The following is a 15156-nucleotide window of genomic DNA, read 5'->3' on the forward strand; positions in this document are numbered from 1 at the left end:
TGTTGGCCAGAAATGCCTTCTTACCTTCTGAGTCACTCTATTCATGTTTTAGGTCTCAGCTTACATACTCCTTTTCTCACAAGTATCTTCTGACACTCAAGGCCCAGTTGATGGCCCAGTTGATTTTCTGATTCCCTCTATCGTTGCACTTACTGTATCCTGCTATAACTGAGCTCAGAACAGAAAACTGGACACACTGATTGCTATACTGTCCTGACACCCAGCAGGGGTCGCTGTGGATTTGCTGAATAAACAAGAGGGCTTTACACTCCTATAGGAGTTCTCAGGGACTGAAAAATTTTTTACATACAGTCCCTTGGTATGGGTAGGAGATTGATTCCAGGACCATCCACCCCTACATACACACCCCCTACCCCAATCCCCAACCTCCACCTCCATCTTGCCTCACCACCAAGGACACTGAAATCTGTGGAAGCTCAAGGGCTTGTATAAAATGATGTAGTATTTGCATATAACCTGCACACAGCCTCCTGTACACTCTAGATTACTAATCTCTAGATTACTAATAATGAACATAATGTAAATGCTCTGTGCTGTGCTGCGTCACTCAGTCATGTCCAACTCTGTGATTCCACATGGACCACAGCCCGCCAGGCTCCTCTGTCCATGGGGGTTCTCCAGGCAAGAATGCTGGAGTGGGTTGCCATGCCCTCCTCCAGGGCATCTTCTCAATCCACAGACTGAACCCAAGTCTCCTGCATTGCAGGCAGATTCTTTACCAACTGAGCCTCCAAGGAAACATGTTCTGTAAGTGGTTGTAAATATAAATGCTATGCAAATAGTTGCCAGTGCATGGCAAACTCAAATTTTACTGTTCGGAACTTCTTGGAATTTTTTCTAAATTTTTTATATCCCTGTTTGGTTGAATCCATAGATGTGGAAAACACAGACATGGTGGGCTGACCGTACTGATCCTGTCTGAGTCTACAATGTATCCTGCCTTAGGGAGGAAGAAGGGAAGGGGATCATCTCCATTTACAGAGACAGAAGCGGCAGCTCACAGAGAAGTGTTCTGCGTAGGTAGGGCTGGCTCTGGGCTGGAATCCAGGTCTGTGTGTTCTCCCACACCCAGCTCGTTGCACTCCAAAAAAAAGATGTATGACGTTACAGGTGAACAGACAGGCAACTTCTAGCATGAAAGACTGGCAGCCAGGAAGCAGGAGGTGGTTTTCAGGAAGAAAACTTACCTAGAGGAAGCAGGTTTTCTGAGGCATTGATGTAAATCACTGAATTAAAATGCTTGAAATCCTTTTCCTTAGCCTGTGAAAGGGCATTTCAAAGAACATAAGATTAGTTCCCTGCCTGGAGGCCTTGCTGAAGCTCCAGGGCTGCTGTCAGAGGAGCAAAGACTTCAAGGGTTAAGAACAAGAGCATTTACTTGCTGAAGGCAGGAAGGGCTTTTCTGCTTTTTTTATTTTCCTATTATGAAATAATTCAAATAGTCAGCAAAGTGTGGTAAGTGTTACTCTGAAGGCCTGTCCGTCTGAATATTATGCTGTCTCTGCTTCAAATTTCTTTAAAGAAATAAAACACTATAGAGAGTTGATATCCCTGCAACATATCCCTACCCTCCCTCTCGTAAAATACAGCTATCCTGAATTGGTGATTATCCCACATCTCTTTAATACTTGCATTACATGTATGTGTATCCACAAGCCATATATAGTTATTATTTACATGTTTTAAAATTTTTATATTAAGTGCCATCATACTGTAAATACCATTCTGCAACCTGCTTTTTTCACTCAACACCACATGTTTAAGATTCACTTGTGTTGAGATACACAGATCTTTTGAGATTTACTTATATTGATACATTTTAATTTCTGTGTGGCATTCTACAAGAAATCTCTCTTTTATATGCCATGGAAGGCCTACAAATCAAAAATATGTGCTATAATACATATACTGGGGATGGCAGGCCACAAATCTAGCTCCAAGCTACCCATTAGCCAGTGCAAAGAAAGAAACATGACTCATTATATAAGTCACAGAGTCTCTGAGTTAAGAACAAACCAAGACTTCCCTGGAGGTCAAGTGATTAAAACTCCACCCTCCCAATGCAGGGGACACGGGTTCGATAGCTGCTCAGGAAAGACTCAGCATGCCATGTTCAAGGAAAAAAAACCAGTTATCAGCATCTTGGGAGAACTAATACCATTCCTGGCACTGAAACCTGAGAGAAATTTCTCCTGTAGGCTCTTCTGATGGGAACTCTCTGCACACAATGAATCATACCCCAATAAAATTCTATGCACATTCAAACCACTTCCATAAGGTTATTTATTTCCTTTAACCCACCTCACCTGGGATAATGGCAATACCAAATCTATAGCAAAAGATAGTGTCTGTGGATGTTGTTTCCACCCAGCGAGTCCCTGTGTGACTCTCCTCCTTCCTATACCCAGATCCCAGTTCCCAGAGACTCTGGAAGTTATGATGGTCAATCAGACAGGAGCCACCTCAGGTGCGGCTCACCACAGTCACACCTCCGGTGGCTAGTCGTACCTTGGAGAACTTCAGGCCGCTCACGTTAATGTTGCAGAGGTCTGATGGATCCTTCACACAGTGGTGCTTCAGCTGCAACACAATACAAAGAATCAGCACTCAAGGCCCCAGCAAAGCTCATATAATTGGCCAAGACAACAAATGACTCCCTGGTGAGGAGGGCAGCCTGGTACAGTGGAAGAACAGGCTTTGGAGCTGCTCAGAATCAAGCTGCCACCTCGGCTCTCCCATCTCTGTTTCTCGTATGTAAGATGGGGGTGGAAACAGACTTTATGGGCTCTTAGGAGGCCGCATTTCTCTCTGTTCCTTCTCTGTCTTTTTCAGAGCTCCACTTCCTCTAACTGGTTCTTAGAATAAAATCTTTATTTCTGGGGCATTACCAAAACCCTTGTCGTAACTTTTGTGTTTGCTCATCCATTCATTTATTCGCCAAATATTTATATACTACTTTGGGCCAGCACGACTTTGGGCCATGTATCATGCTAAATATATCAAGAAACTTTCTCCTGGGACTTCCCTCATGGTCCAGTGATTAAGACTCTGTATCTCCAATGCTAAGGGTGCAGGTTTGATCCCTGGCTGTGGAACTAAAGACCTGATAGGCCACTCAGTGTGGCCCAAAATAAAAGGACTTTCTCCTAATCCTAACTAAACTCTTCGACATAAGGGAATATCTCTCTTCATAAATGAGAAAAATAAGGCTAAGAGAGAGAAAATGACTTCCCTAAGGTCCCACAGCCAATAAGTGATGGACCTATGATTTGAATCCAAATCTGTAATTACTAAGCACTGTGCTCTTAGGACTACCATACATTGTCCTTCACAATTAAAAGGTAGAAGAAAAATCTCAACTTTGAAGTTGCTATTTCTATTTAACCAAACCTCATTCCTTCTTTCAGTTAATCATTTAGTTATGGTGCCTTTTATGGTTAGGCATGGAACTGGGAACTTAAAAGACAACAAAGAAAAGCAGAAGTATTCCATGCCTTCATGAAGCTTAAAACTGCATGGAAGCCAATGAGCAAGCAAGTATTTACAAATACAGTAAGTATTTTAAAGGAGAAATTCAAGAAGCCACTGGGAGACAGTAATGGGAGATCCTTATCTTAGTGTAGAAGTGAGGAAGTACCTATTTGAGGAATAGTTCAGCCGATACCTTAAGTGCTAAGTATGAGCTGGTCCCATGAAAGTGGGTGGCAGGGTTTGTGAATGATATTAAGGCAAATGAAAGCAAGGTGTTTCTGAGAGGATGAAAAACACGTAGGTAAGGTTATGGACGCACTCATTAGATCGTGCGGATTCATGGTGGCTCTGCAAAGGATTGTGGATTTTAGCCCACAGTCAATGGAAAGCTGTCAAGAGGTTTTCTGGCAGAGGGCTGATGGCAATTTTACAAAAACTGCTGTATCTGACACACATAGAGGATGAGAAGAAAGCAAAGGGTGGAGAGAAACCACTATACCAGACATTGTTAGCTCATTTCTCTAGAGCCACTTCTCTACTTCCCATTTTGAAAGAAACCAATATCATTCACATTTCTCTAACTAGATGTATCCTTCAACCCCCACTCTACAGGCTAAGTCTTGACTTTCTCTAATCCAAGCATGGTGGTCATGGTCCCCTAACCAGTGACTGCTGGGACTTGTGATATATGTTTGGCCAATGAGACGCAGGCTGCTGGGGATAGGAGGCCAGTTCTGGGAAGCTGCTTATATTTAAAAATCAATATAAGACAGTGACGTTCCCTTTTCTACCTCTGGATGTTATGCTTTAAATGTGATGACCAGAGTTTCGCAGTCATCTCAGAACTGTAACAAGTGATCTCAATGTGGATATGTTGAAATGCTGAAAATAAAGGGGAAAAGAAGAGCACTATGGGAAGTGGTTCTGCCCCTTTTCAGTACTACTGCTTCAATCTTCCTAATCCCTAATGAGAAGTGGACCTGATAATCAAAGAAACTCCACAGTATTCTGCAAAAAGCCTATGCTACCCACCTTGAGGTGAGATGCCTCCTTAAAGTTCTCTTTCAACATTTGATCTGTGCAGGAACCATAAGCAGGGTCTGGGAACTAAGTGAGCTGCCAGGGAGTTCTTCTTGGGAAGCTATGAGCATTGGACCACACATTAATACTGGTTTACAAAATAGGTCTTTCTGTGTAAAGCCACTGAGGCACTGCACAGAGTAAATAAAAATTACCATCCCAGTCCTCTTTGTAAAGGTTGACCCAGACACTAGGTATATCTAGTTGGCATCCTTGGCTTTCAGCCAGACACTAACCCCAAGGAGAAAGGTAGTGGTGTGTGAGGCTCCCTAGTTCCCCTGCTCCTAGAGAGTCTCCCCAGAGCACAATAGAAGCCTTTACACCCTACTATGTGCTGGAGTAGTGGTGGTGGGTTAGTTGCTAAGTTGTATCCAACTCTTGTGACCCTATGGACTGTGGCCTGCCAGGCTCCTCTGTCCATGGGATTTCCCAGGCAAGAATACTAGAGTGGGTTGCCATTTCTTTCTCCAGGGGATCTTCCTGACCCAGGGATCGAACCCAGGTGTACTGTATTGCAGGCAGCTTCTTTACCAACTGAGCCAGCAGGGTGCTGGAATAGGATTTTTAAATTTACTGTTTACCCTGACTTACTGCTTTGTCTCTTTGGCTCAATGAAGACTTTTTATCTGATAAAATGTAAAGGCACAGGCTTTACAGTCAATAGACCAGAGTTTTAATTCTGAGTAGTTCTAATTCAGGGTAAACTAGAGTCCTAATTACTAGCTGAGGAACTTCAGCCAAGGCACATTACTTCTGGGGGCCTCAGTTTTCTCATTTGCACAATGGCAACAATATAACAGGGATGATAACACCTAACTCACAAAGTGGATGTAAAGAAAACTTCACATATAAAGAAAGCTCTGGGTCCCTTCAGCATCTTGGCTACACTCCATTTGCCAAGCCCATTAGAATAGTTTGGGATGGATGGGAGGTAACCGTACCAGAGAAAAGCAGGGCAAGTCCTTGCCACCGCCCCCCCTCCCCCCAACCAAGACAGTCGTCAGCTGGTGCTGCCAGCCCTTCCAGAATGCATTCACTCTCACCAGAAAAGCCAGGTCCAGCACCTGTCCAGGAGTGTCCGACCGGTTTTCCTGTCGAGACCCTTTCTTCCCTCCAACCTCAAAAGAAACCTTCTGGCCTTCCTGACCTTCAGCTGTTGTCTCAGCCACATTCTTGGGCTTCTTCTTGAGGCTACCTTTCCGAGCCACTAGCCAGTGTCCTCGGCCTGCTGAAAAGATGAGAACAGTGAAAAGATGAGAACAGGAGTAAACTCCTTCAAAGCCAAAACTAGTGCCTTTCCAGAATGTTTATCTTTAATGCAAAAATGAAAATGAGCTCCTCATTACCTAATATGCACCAGATACTGTGCCACAACTGGGATTGTGGGGGCCAGGGGAACATCTATATACCTGTCTTATTTAATTGGCCTCCAAACCCAAGAAACATGCTACTGCCCCCGTTTTACAGACAAAAAGGCAAAGACTCAAAAGTGTAGAATGACTTGCCTAGTTCTTTCCTCCACATTTTTGCCTTTGAACTCTTAACGGTTCATTCATGATTGCAGATAAAGTATTTCCTATTCTGTGAAGCCTTCCCTGACTATCCTCAGTTAAGCAGATCCTTTTTTCCTGGGCCAGCTAGTTACTGCACCATTTGTTATCTCTTGGGTAAAGTCCATTGTGTGACACCAACTCAATGGGTTCCATCTTCCTGGACCTTACCCTGAATTCTATCATTACAAGGCAAAGGTTATGTTAGGAGCTCAGGATAAAAAAAATCAAAGGACAGCTGCCATTTTAAAAAGACTCAATAATACATGTCCACTGTAGAAAGAACTAGAAATTGTACACAAGTAAAGTCCATGGGGTCGCTGAGGGTCGGACACGACTGAGCAACTTCACTTTGACTTTTCACTTTCGTGCATTGGAGAAGGAAATGGCAACCCACTCCAGTGTTCTTGCCTGGAGAATCCCAGGGACGGGGGAGCCTGGTGGGCTGCCATCTATGGGGTCGCATAGAGTTGGACACGACTGAAGTGACTTAGCAGCAGCAGCAAAGTGAATATGAGGTTCACAACTAAGCCTATCCAATAAAAATTGTGACAACATTCTAGAATCTGTTCTGTCCTTCATCAGTAGTTTATTCATTTAACATTAGGGAAACTGGGTGAAGACTATATAGGAACTCTGTTTTATTTTTACAGCTTTTCTGGAAGTCTAAAATTATCCCCAAATGAAAATTTACAGGTGGGAGGGAAACCTTCCTAGGGACAGATACTGGTCATTGTTCACTCTTCATTGTTCAATATCTATCATTGTTCACTTGTTTATTGCCTATCTTGCAGTCTAGAATGGAAGCTCCATGAGAATACAGGCTCTGATTCATTCATCTCAATGTTCCCTAGGCCTACACAGAGCTTACCACACTGAGTGTGGCTGAATGAACCCTGAGCCACAGCCCCCACCCACAATCATCCATTCAGACCTTTTCTGAGCACTGACTTTGTGGCAGGAGTTGGGGCTATGGAGAAGAATATGCCTGAGGATTCAAAGGTGCTCAATAAATGTAAAGAGTGCTGTGAAGCCTAGAGTGGGGAGCTACCAGCCTAGGGGATGAGCTGGGTCTTGTATGTTGAAAGCTGACCAGGTGAAGAGGGAAAAACTAAGTAGCCTGGGCAGAGAAAAGGACACAAAAAGTACTCAGAGGCATGAAAGATTGGGACTGCAAAGAACAGCACAGAGCTGTGGGGACCAGCTTGGTGCCTCTGACCACCGTTTCCCTGCCACATAGCCCATTCGCCGCCTCAGGTGCTTGCCTTGGCTCACCGGAGTACTGCTGCTAATCCTGGCTCTTGGATGCTGCTTCTGCCCTATGCCTGATGTGAGCCAGTTCCTATTCCCACCCGGGGCCCGACAGCCCGGGCACTCATTTCCCAGGGCTGCCCTCATCTAGCACATGGACCTTTGTCCTATCCCAGCAGTCCAAACTCTTGAACACTCCAGCCTGAGCTGGTGCCAAAACTGCCCACACACCCAGGAAGGAATGTGTCGGGAGATGGACATGAAGGAAAAGAGATGAGGCTGAGGAGGTCAGCAGAGTCAGATCTGAAAGGTCTTGAGGGTCAGAATAAGGAGTGTCGGTTCTAATGTGGTAGGCTTTTAGCAGAAAGAGTTTCTGTCCATAGGAAGGTTTCCCTCCACCTGTAAATTTCATTTGGGGATAATTTTAGACTTCCAGAAAAGCTGTAAAAGTAACACAGAGCTCCTGTACAGCCTTCACCCAGTTTCCCGAATAGCAACATCGTATATAATCATAGTGCAATGGCTGAAGCCAAGAAATTAGCAATGGCATAATATTAGTAATTAATCTACAGCCTTTATTTGACTTTCATCAGTTTTCTCACTAATGCTCTCTTTCTGTTCCAGGGTCCTATCCAAGAATTCACATTTCATTTAGCTGTCACATCACCTTCGTCTCCCCTAATCCGTAACAGTTCTGCAGTCTTTATTTTTTTTGTGTGATCCTGACACTTTTGAAGAGTACTAATCAACAGTCAATTGCTTTATAAGATGTCTCTCAATTTGAGTTTGTTTAATTTTTTTCCCCCCATAATTTAGACTAAAGGCCTTGCAGTTTGGCAAGAAGTGGTGCTGTGGCCTCCTCAGCACAACCTATCAGAGCACACATGATGCCAATTATGTCTTATTACTGGTGATGTTAATTTTGATCACTCAGCGAAGGTGGTGTCAGCTTAGCTACTCAAGAAGTCCCTTTGAAATTAATAAAGACAGCTCAAGACTATACAAATAACCTATTTTTCATCATACTTTAACCCATGAATTCTAGCATCTATGATGGTTAATTTCATGTGTCAACTTGGCTGGGCTATGGTAAGCAGTTAGTCAATCAAATACTAACCTAGGTGTTTCTGACAACCAGTTGACTTTAAGTACCTGAAACAATCCATGGATAATGTGTGGGCCTTACCCATTCACCTGAGACCTTAAAAGCAAAAAAACAGGCTTCCCAAAGGAAGAAGAAATTTTTCCTTAAGACTGCAGCATGAGCATGAAAACCTGAGTTTTCAGCCTGCCTGTCCTACAGATTTCAGACTTGCCAGCCTCCACATTTCATAAACCAATTCCTTATCTGTGTGTTTGTCCACATATATACACACATATATGTATATGAAAACAAAACATGCAGGATATACATACAGAGAGACACACATATTCTACTGGTTCTATTTCTCTAAAGAACATTGTAGAGTTTCTTGCCTGTAAAAATTATTATTGTGATGTTTTGATAGTGATTTTCTATTTCCTTCATTCCTTCTACATTTATTAACTAGAATTCTATTGTAAGGAAGAGCTGCTCTTCCCCCCCTCTTATTTATGTAATCAGAGTTTAATTACATTGTATGAGATCATGACTGTATATTAAAACTTATTCTACAGATTACAACACAATTTTACCTTTATTTATTTTGCTGCTCATACTGTTCCAGCTTTGCCCACTGGGCATTCCCTCAGGTTGGCACCTATGTCCTTTAAAATTGCCCCCATTGTTTTTCTGAGCACTGCTTTATTTTCTGGCTCAAAGTGTATTTTTTCCTGACTCAGCCCTAGAAACAACTTTTTGGCTGAGAAGCCCTGGCTTCTTTTATTGGAGAATGGTATTTAGAAACCAACACTAAGGTGCCAAGCATCCCTTTGCAACTGAGGTATTATCGCCCTCCATGGGCCAGGAAATATACATATGTATATTAACACATGAAGATATATACAGCTATATTTATTTCTCTGTCCATCTATGTGTGCGCGAGGGAGTGTGGGCATGAAATCATGAGTTCTTACTGACAGCTCCACAGGAGGGTTTTAAACAACTAGGTGGCCAAAGAAGGTCCTATGTGAAAAGAAAAATCACTCAAGAGAAGTGGGGAGGACAAGCTGAAGGAGAAGGTTCTTCCACTGTACATGGTTCTTCCATGCACAGAGTGAGCAGCAAGCCACTCCATCCAGGGTAAGCTAGAGGTACTTTTGCCTTGCTCTACACTTTCAAAGCAATAAATCCAATCCAGTGAAACCACACTTCTCAGCAGTGTTCCATGTGCAGGACTCTGCTCAGCATTAGGAGGGGTCCCTGCCCCAGGGGAGTCTTTAATTAGATAAATGGTTGAAAAACTATTTAGCAGAGTCAAGTTTAAGCCACTTTATTTAGGAGCTAGGCAGAATATGACTATACATCAAACAAGAAACACAGAAAGGAAGATGGCTCACAAGAGAGGATGGGCACTGAGGGCTGGAGTAGCTGGACACGGCTTATTGGAAGATGTGGAAGACAAGCTCAGCTAGTGGGATAGGAGGTGTCTGGACAACTGGAACGAGAGCTGGAACATTCCAGGCAAATGGTTAAAAACTATGTGAACAGAGAACAGATTCATGGACATGGGGAGAGGGGAGGAGGGGGTGAGATGTATGGAGAGAGTAACACGGAAACTTACATTACCATATGTAAAATAGATAGCCAACGGGAATTTGCTGTATGTCTCAGGAAACTCAAACAGGGGCTCTGTACCAACCTAGAGGGGTGGGATGGGGAGGGAGATGGGAGGGAGGTTCAAGAGGGAGGGGATATATGTATACCTATGGCTGATTCATGTTGAGGTTGGACAGAAAACAACAAAATTCTGTAAAGCAATTATCCTTCAATTAAAAAATAAGCAATTTTTAGAAAAAGCTATGTCAAAATAGAACACTATGAAACAGGGCATAAACCAAGGCATGGGGTAGAACAGAAAAGTAAAGGAACAGCAGTGAGAATTCACTGAACAGATGAGAACACTGTGGTGTACATCAGAAGGTTCCCTGAGAACCTTTGTACACTGTTAGTGGGCATGGAAACTGGTGCAGCCACAGCGGAAAACATTATGGAGGCTCCTCAAAAAATTAAAAATAGCATGACCATATGATCCGGAAATTCCTCTCCTGGGTATATATCCACAAAAGACAGTCACTGGGCGTCCTTTGTAGCTCAGTGGTAAAGAATCTACCTCCTAGTGCAGGAGACACCAGTTCGATCCCTGGTCTGGGAGGATCCCACATGCCATGGAGGAACTAAGCCTGTGCGCCATAACTATTGAGTCTGTGCTCTAGAGCCTGGGAACCACAGCTACCGAGCCCATGCACTGCAGCTACTGAAGCCCACATGTCCTAGAACTCGTGCTCCATAACAACAGAAGCTGCTGCAATGAGAAGCTCACACACTACAACAAAGAGCAGCTGCTACGCACTGCAACTAGAGAAAAGTCCGAGCAGCAACAAAGACCCAGCACAGCCAAAAATAAACAAATAATTAAAAAAAATAAATTTAAAAAAGCAATTGGTAACCAAAGTTACCAATTCAAAAACATACCCCAGTGTTCAAAGCAGCCCAAGACATGGAAACAACCTAAGCATCCATCAACAGCTGAACAGATAAAATCTGTGGGACATACATACAATGGGGTACTACTTAACCATTAAAAAGGAATTTTGCCATTTGCAACAACATGGATGGACCCCAAGGGCATTATATTAAGTGAAATAAGTCAGACAGAGAAAGAGAAAAACTGCCCATATAAGATATTGCTTATAGGTAGATTCTAAAGAATACAACAAACTAGTGAATAAAAAAATTGAAGAAGCAGACTCACAGACACAGAGAACTAGTGGTTCCAAGCAGAGAAGAGGGATGGAGGGGCCATGTAGGGGTGGGAGGTACAAACTCCTGGGTGTAAGTTAGGCTCAAGGATGTACTGTACAACATGGGGAATATAGCCAATATCTTGTAATAACTGTAAATGAAAAGTAATCTTGAAAAATTGTGTAAAAATAAGACATTTTAAACAGATACATGTTTAAAACAGATACGTGTTAGTTGCTCAGTCATGTCAGACTCTTTGCGAGCCCATGGACTGTAGCCCACCAGGCTCCTCTGTCCATGGAATTCTTCAGGCAAGAATACTAGAGTGGGTTGCCATGCCCTTCTCCAGGGGATCTTCCCAAGCCAGGGATCGAACCCAGGTCTCCTGCATCGCAGGCAGATTCTTTATCGGTTGAGCTACCTGGTAAGCCCAAATACATACATAAATAGGAAAAAAAAAAATTAGACTCTCTGAGGCTGCTTGGGGGAAGATGGATTAGAAGGAAAGGAACAGGATGGGGCAGGGAACATTAGTGAATGGGTTGAAGAGGAAGACATGGGTGTTAGAGACATTCTGAAGCAGGTGCTGGGTGTGAGGCAAAGGTTCTGATTTGAGAAGTCACCTGACCTTCCTCTGGCGTCCGAAGCAGGCTTTTGGCTGGAAAGCAGTTGCTCAGGTGAGGCTTCCCGTCATCCAGCTTGTAGAGTCCTGTGGAGGCCATGACCCTGAAAGCCAAGCACGGAAAACAGGAAGTGAGGAGTGAGGAGGGGCAGGGCTGCTCTCACCCCAACACAGCCTATGAGCCCACCAGGACCACCCCCAACACACACCCTCTCTCTGAGGCCCTACAGATCCATGCCTTTGTTCTTAGTGTTCCTTTGGCCCAAAACAGCTCTTCTATCTTGTACATCTCACTGATCTCATGCTTTAAGATTAGGCTCCAATGCCACTTCCTTTAGGAAAAGAAATTTCTAATCAAAGATCTAAATTCTTTAAACCTTGAGCTCTTAGAGACTGAGATTTTTCTTTAAAGGGATCTAGTAATTCCTAAACCTGCTTTGGGATAGCTTTAGACAATTTGGGGTAGCAGAGGTTTAGGAACCTTTAAGACCCTGGCCAGGGGGAAGGAGACCCTGGCAAGAAGGTAGGACCCTAAGATGGAGGGTCTGGGCAGATTCAGTTCATGGGAGGAGCGGAGTAGAGCTGGGATCAGGTGTCCTGAGAAAATGTTTCCCAGAAGAGAAACATATGACAAGGAGATGGGTGCAACAGGAAGGGGTAACAATTTTACAGACAGGGACTTAAGTTTGAGGCTAGTTTCTACCACTGAGCTGAGTGACCCTGGGCAAATCACTTTACCTCTTTGTGCCTCAGATTTCTCAAATATGAGGATTAAACCTCTGCCTCAGAGAACTGTTCTAATAATTAAATGAGGTAATAGAGAAAAAAAAAAGCTTCTTTCTAGACTCAATCCAGATGCCATCCCTTCCATAAAACCTTCACTGAAAATTCCAGAGGTAAATGACTGCTGCTTTAGCTAAACTCTGGCATGTTTCTTCTGTACATCTTTTGTGGTTGGAACCCCTTCTACCTCGTGAGATTACTAACAATCATAAAGGGACTCTTTTAATGGTCTCTGAACCTGAAAGTCTCGAAACATGTCCAATTCACTGTCTCTCTTCTACTTTTGGAAAGCTCACAGGAAACACTCAATAAAAAAGTGTGAGTCAAATGAAGGATACAGTGGTCCTCCCAAGGCCCAGAGTTTTTTAATCTCCCTAATTAGGCTCTGAGGAAGGACAGCATCTATGATGCTCATCTCTTCACTCCCAGCATCTAACACCTGGCACATAATAGACTCCACCTATGGAATGAATGGGAGAAGGCAATGGCACCCCACTCCAGTACTGTTGCCTGGAAAATCCCATGGACGGAGGAGCGTGGTAGGCTGCAGTCCATGGGGTCGCTAGGAGTCAGACACGACTGAGTGACTTCGCTTTCACTTTTCACTTTCATGCATTGGAGAAGGAAATGGCAACCCACTCCAGTGTTCTTGCCTGGAGAATCCCAGGGACGGGGAGCCTGGTGGGCTGCTGTCTCTGGGGTCGCAGAGTCAGATACTACTGAAGCGACTTAGCAGCAGCAGTAGCATGGAATGAATGAGTGATCTTGTTATCTTCTCTGGTTCAACACAGGGCACTGTGAATTTCCTGATCCCTGCCACCCTGAAAAAGGCTGGAGATCCTTTCCATGTATTTCCACGATACTCCCTACTTCTCCTAGTATAATACTTATCACTTTGTTATAATTTTTATTCCCTTACCAACTTCCCACCTGCTATGCAGCCTATAATACCTATTTACCTATATAATCCCAGAGCCTAGCATAGAGCCTAGAACTCATTAAAAATGTGTTAGGAAGATGAAGGGATGAATGGATGACTGGATGGGGAAACACAGTCATGGAGTCAATCTGTCTTTCAGGAAATCCCTCTTGGGACTAACCACAATCTGCTAGATAGGTAAATGAATGAATGAATGAGTACACAGTTACCTGGGAAAGGTCAGAGATGACTGTTGGAGAAAATTTCAATAACTTACAGAATATGACGACTCTAGTTCTGCATAGTACTTACTTGATCTTTGATCTTGGAAGAGACCTCTTGACTTCTTTTTTATTCTGTTTCTTCCCCTGTTTCTTCACCTATAAAATAGATATTGCACTTCTTCTTAGTCTGTCATTTAGATCTCTAACTTTCTCATTAATTATGTCCTTCTGTGACACTTTCTTCCAAAATGTGTCTCACCTGGGGCCTAGAAAAATGCCACAGGACTAAAGATTCCAGATAGAGACAGAAAAGAAGACAGAGACATAGACAGGAAGGTGTAAGAAGAAAATAATTTTATGACAATGAGGTGGGAATCAGTTCAGTTCAGTTGTTCAGTCATGTCTGACTCTTTGCAATCCCATGGACGGCAGCACGCCACGCTTCCCTGTCCATCACCAACCCCCGGAGCTTACTCTAACTCCTGTCCATTGAGTCGGTGATGCCAAGCAACCTTCTCATCCTGTCGTTCCCTACTCCTCCTGCCTTCAATCTTTCCCAGCATCAGGGTCTTTACAAATGAGTCAGTTCTTCACATCAGGTGGCCAAAGTATTCGAGTTTCAGCTTCAACATCAGTCCTTCCAATGAATATTCAAGACTGATTTCCTTTAGGATGGACTGGTTGGATCTCCTTGCAATTCAAGGGACTCTAAAGAGTCTTCTCCAACACCACAGTTCAAAAGCATCAATTCTTTGGCGCTCAGCTTTCTTTATAGTCCAACTCTCACATCCATACATGACTACTGGAAAAATCATAGCTTTGACTAGACAGACCTTTGTTGGCAAAGTGATGTCTCTGCTTTTTAATATGCTGTCTAGGTTGGTCATAACATTTCTTCCAAAGAGCAAGCATCTTTTAATTTCATGGCTGCAGTCACCATTTGCAGTGATTTTGGAGCCCCGCAAAATAAAATCTCTCACTGTTTCCATTGTTTCTCCATCTATTTGCCATGAAGTGATGGGACCAGAGGCCATGATCTTAGTTTTCTGAATGTTGAGCATTAAGCCAACTCCTCTTTCACTTTCATCAAGAGGCTCTTTAGTTCTTCTTCACTTTCTGCCATAAATACAGGTGGTGTCATCTGCATATCTGAGGTTATTGATATTTCTCCTGGCAATCTTGATTCCAGCTTGTGCTTCATCCAGTCCAGCATTTCTCATGATGTACTCTGCATATAAGTTAAATAAGCACAGTGACAATATACAGCTTTGATGTACTCCTTTTCCTATTTGGAACCAGTCTGTTGTTCCATGTCCAGTTTTAACTGTTGCTTCTTCACTTGCATACACATT

The 15156-nt window shown here is 43.4% G+C and overlaps 1 protein-coding gene across 4 annotated transcripts in view; it reads right to left on the bottom strand.

Moving 5' to 3' along the window:
- XRRA1 (X-ray radiation resistance associated 1) overlaps positions 1-15156 on the bottom strand; it is a 74083-nt gene that overhangs the window by 53074 nt on the left and 5853 nt on the right. For 2 of the 4 annotated variants that reach the window (XM_040258809.1, XM_040258807.1), the window contains exons 2-6: positions 13893-13960; positions 11885-11982; positions 5616-5800; positions 2530-2601; positions 1209-1281 (exon numbers count right to left, since the gene is read on the bottom strand). In XM_040258809.1, coding sequence (XP_040114743.1) covers positions 1209-1281; positions 2530-2601; positions 5616-5800; positions 11885-11978 — 424 coding nt within the window. In that variant the 5' untranslated portion in view covers positions 11979-11982; positions 13893-13960. Of the gene's footprint in view, positions 1-1208; positions 1495-2529; positions 2602-5615; positions 5801-11884; positions 11983-13892; positions 13961-15156 lie in introns of those variants that run through there. The other 2 variants (XM_040258808.1, XM_040258810.1) reach the window with 2 other exon arrangements.

This window comes from Oryx dammah, unplaced genomic scaffold (assembly GCF_014754425.2).
Source record: "Oryx dammah isolate SB20612 unplaced genomic scaffold, SCBI_Odam_1.1 HiC_scaffold_17, whole genome shotgun sequence".
Lineage (NCBI taxonomy): Eukaryota > Metazoa > Chordata > Mammalia > Artiodactyla > Bovidae > Oryx > Oryx dammah.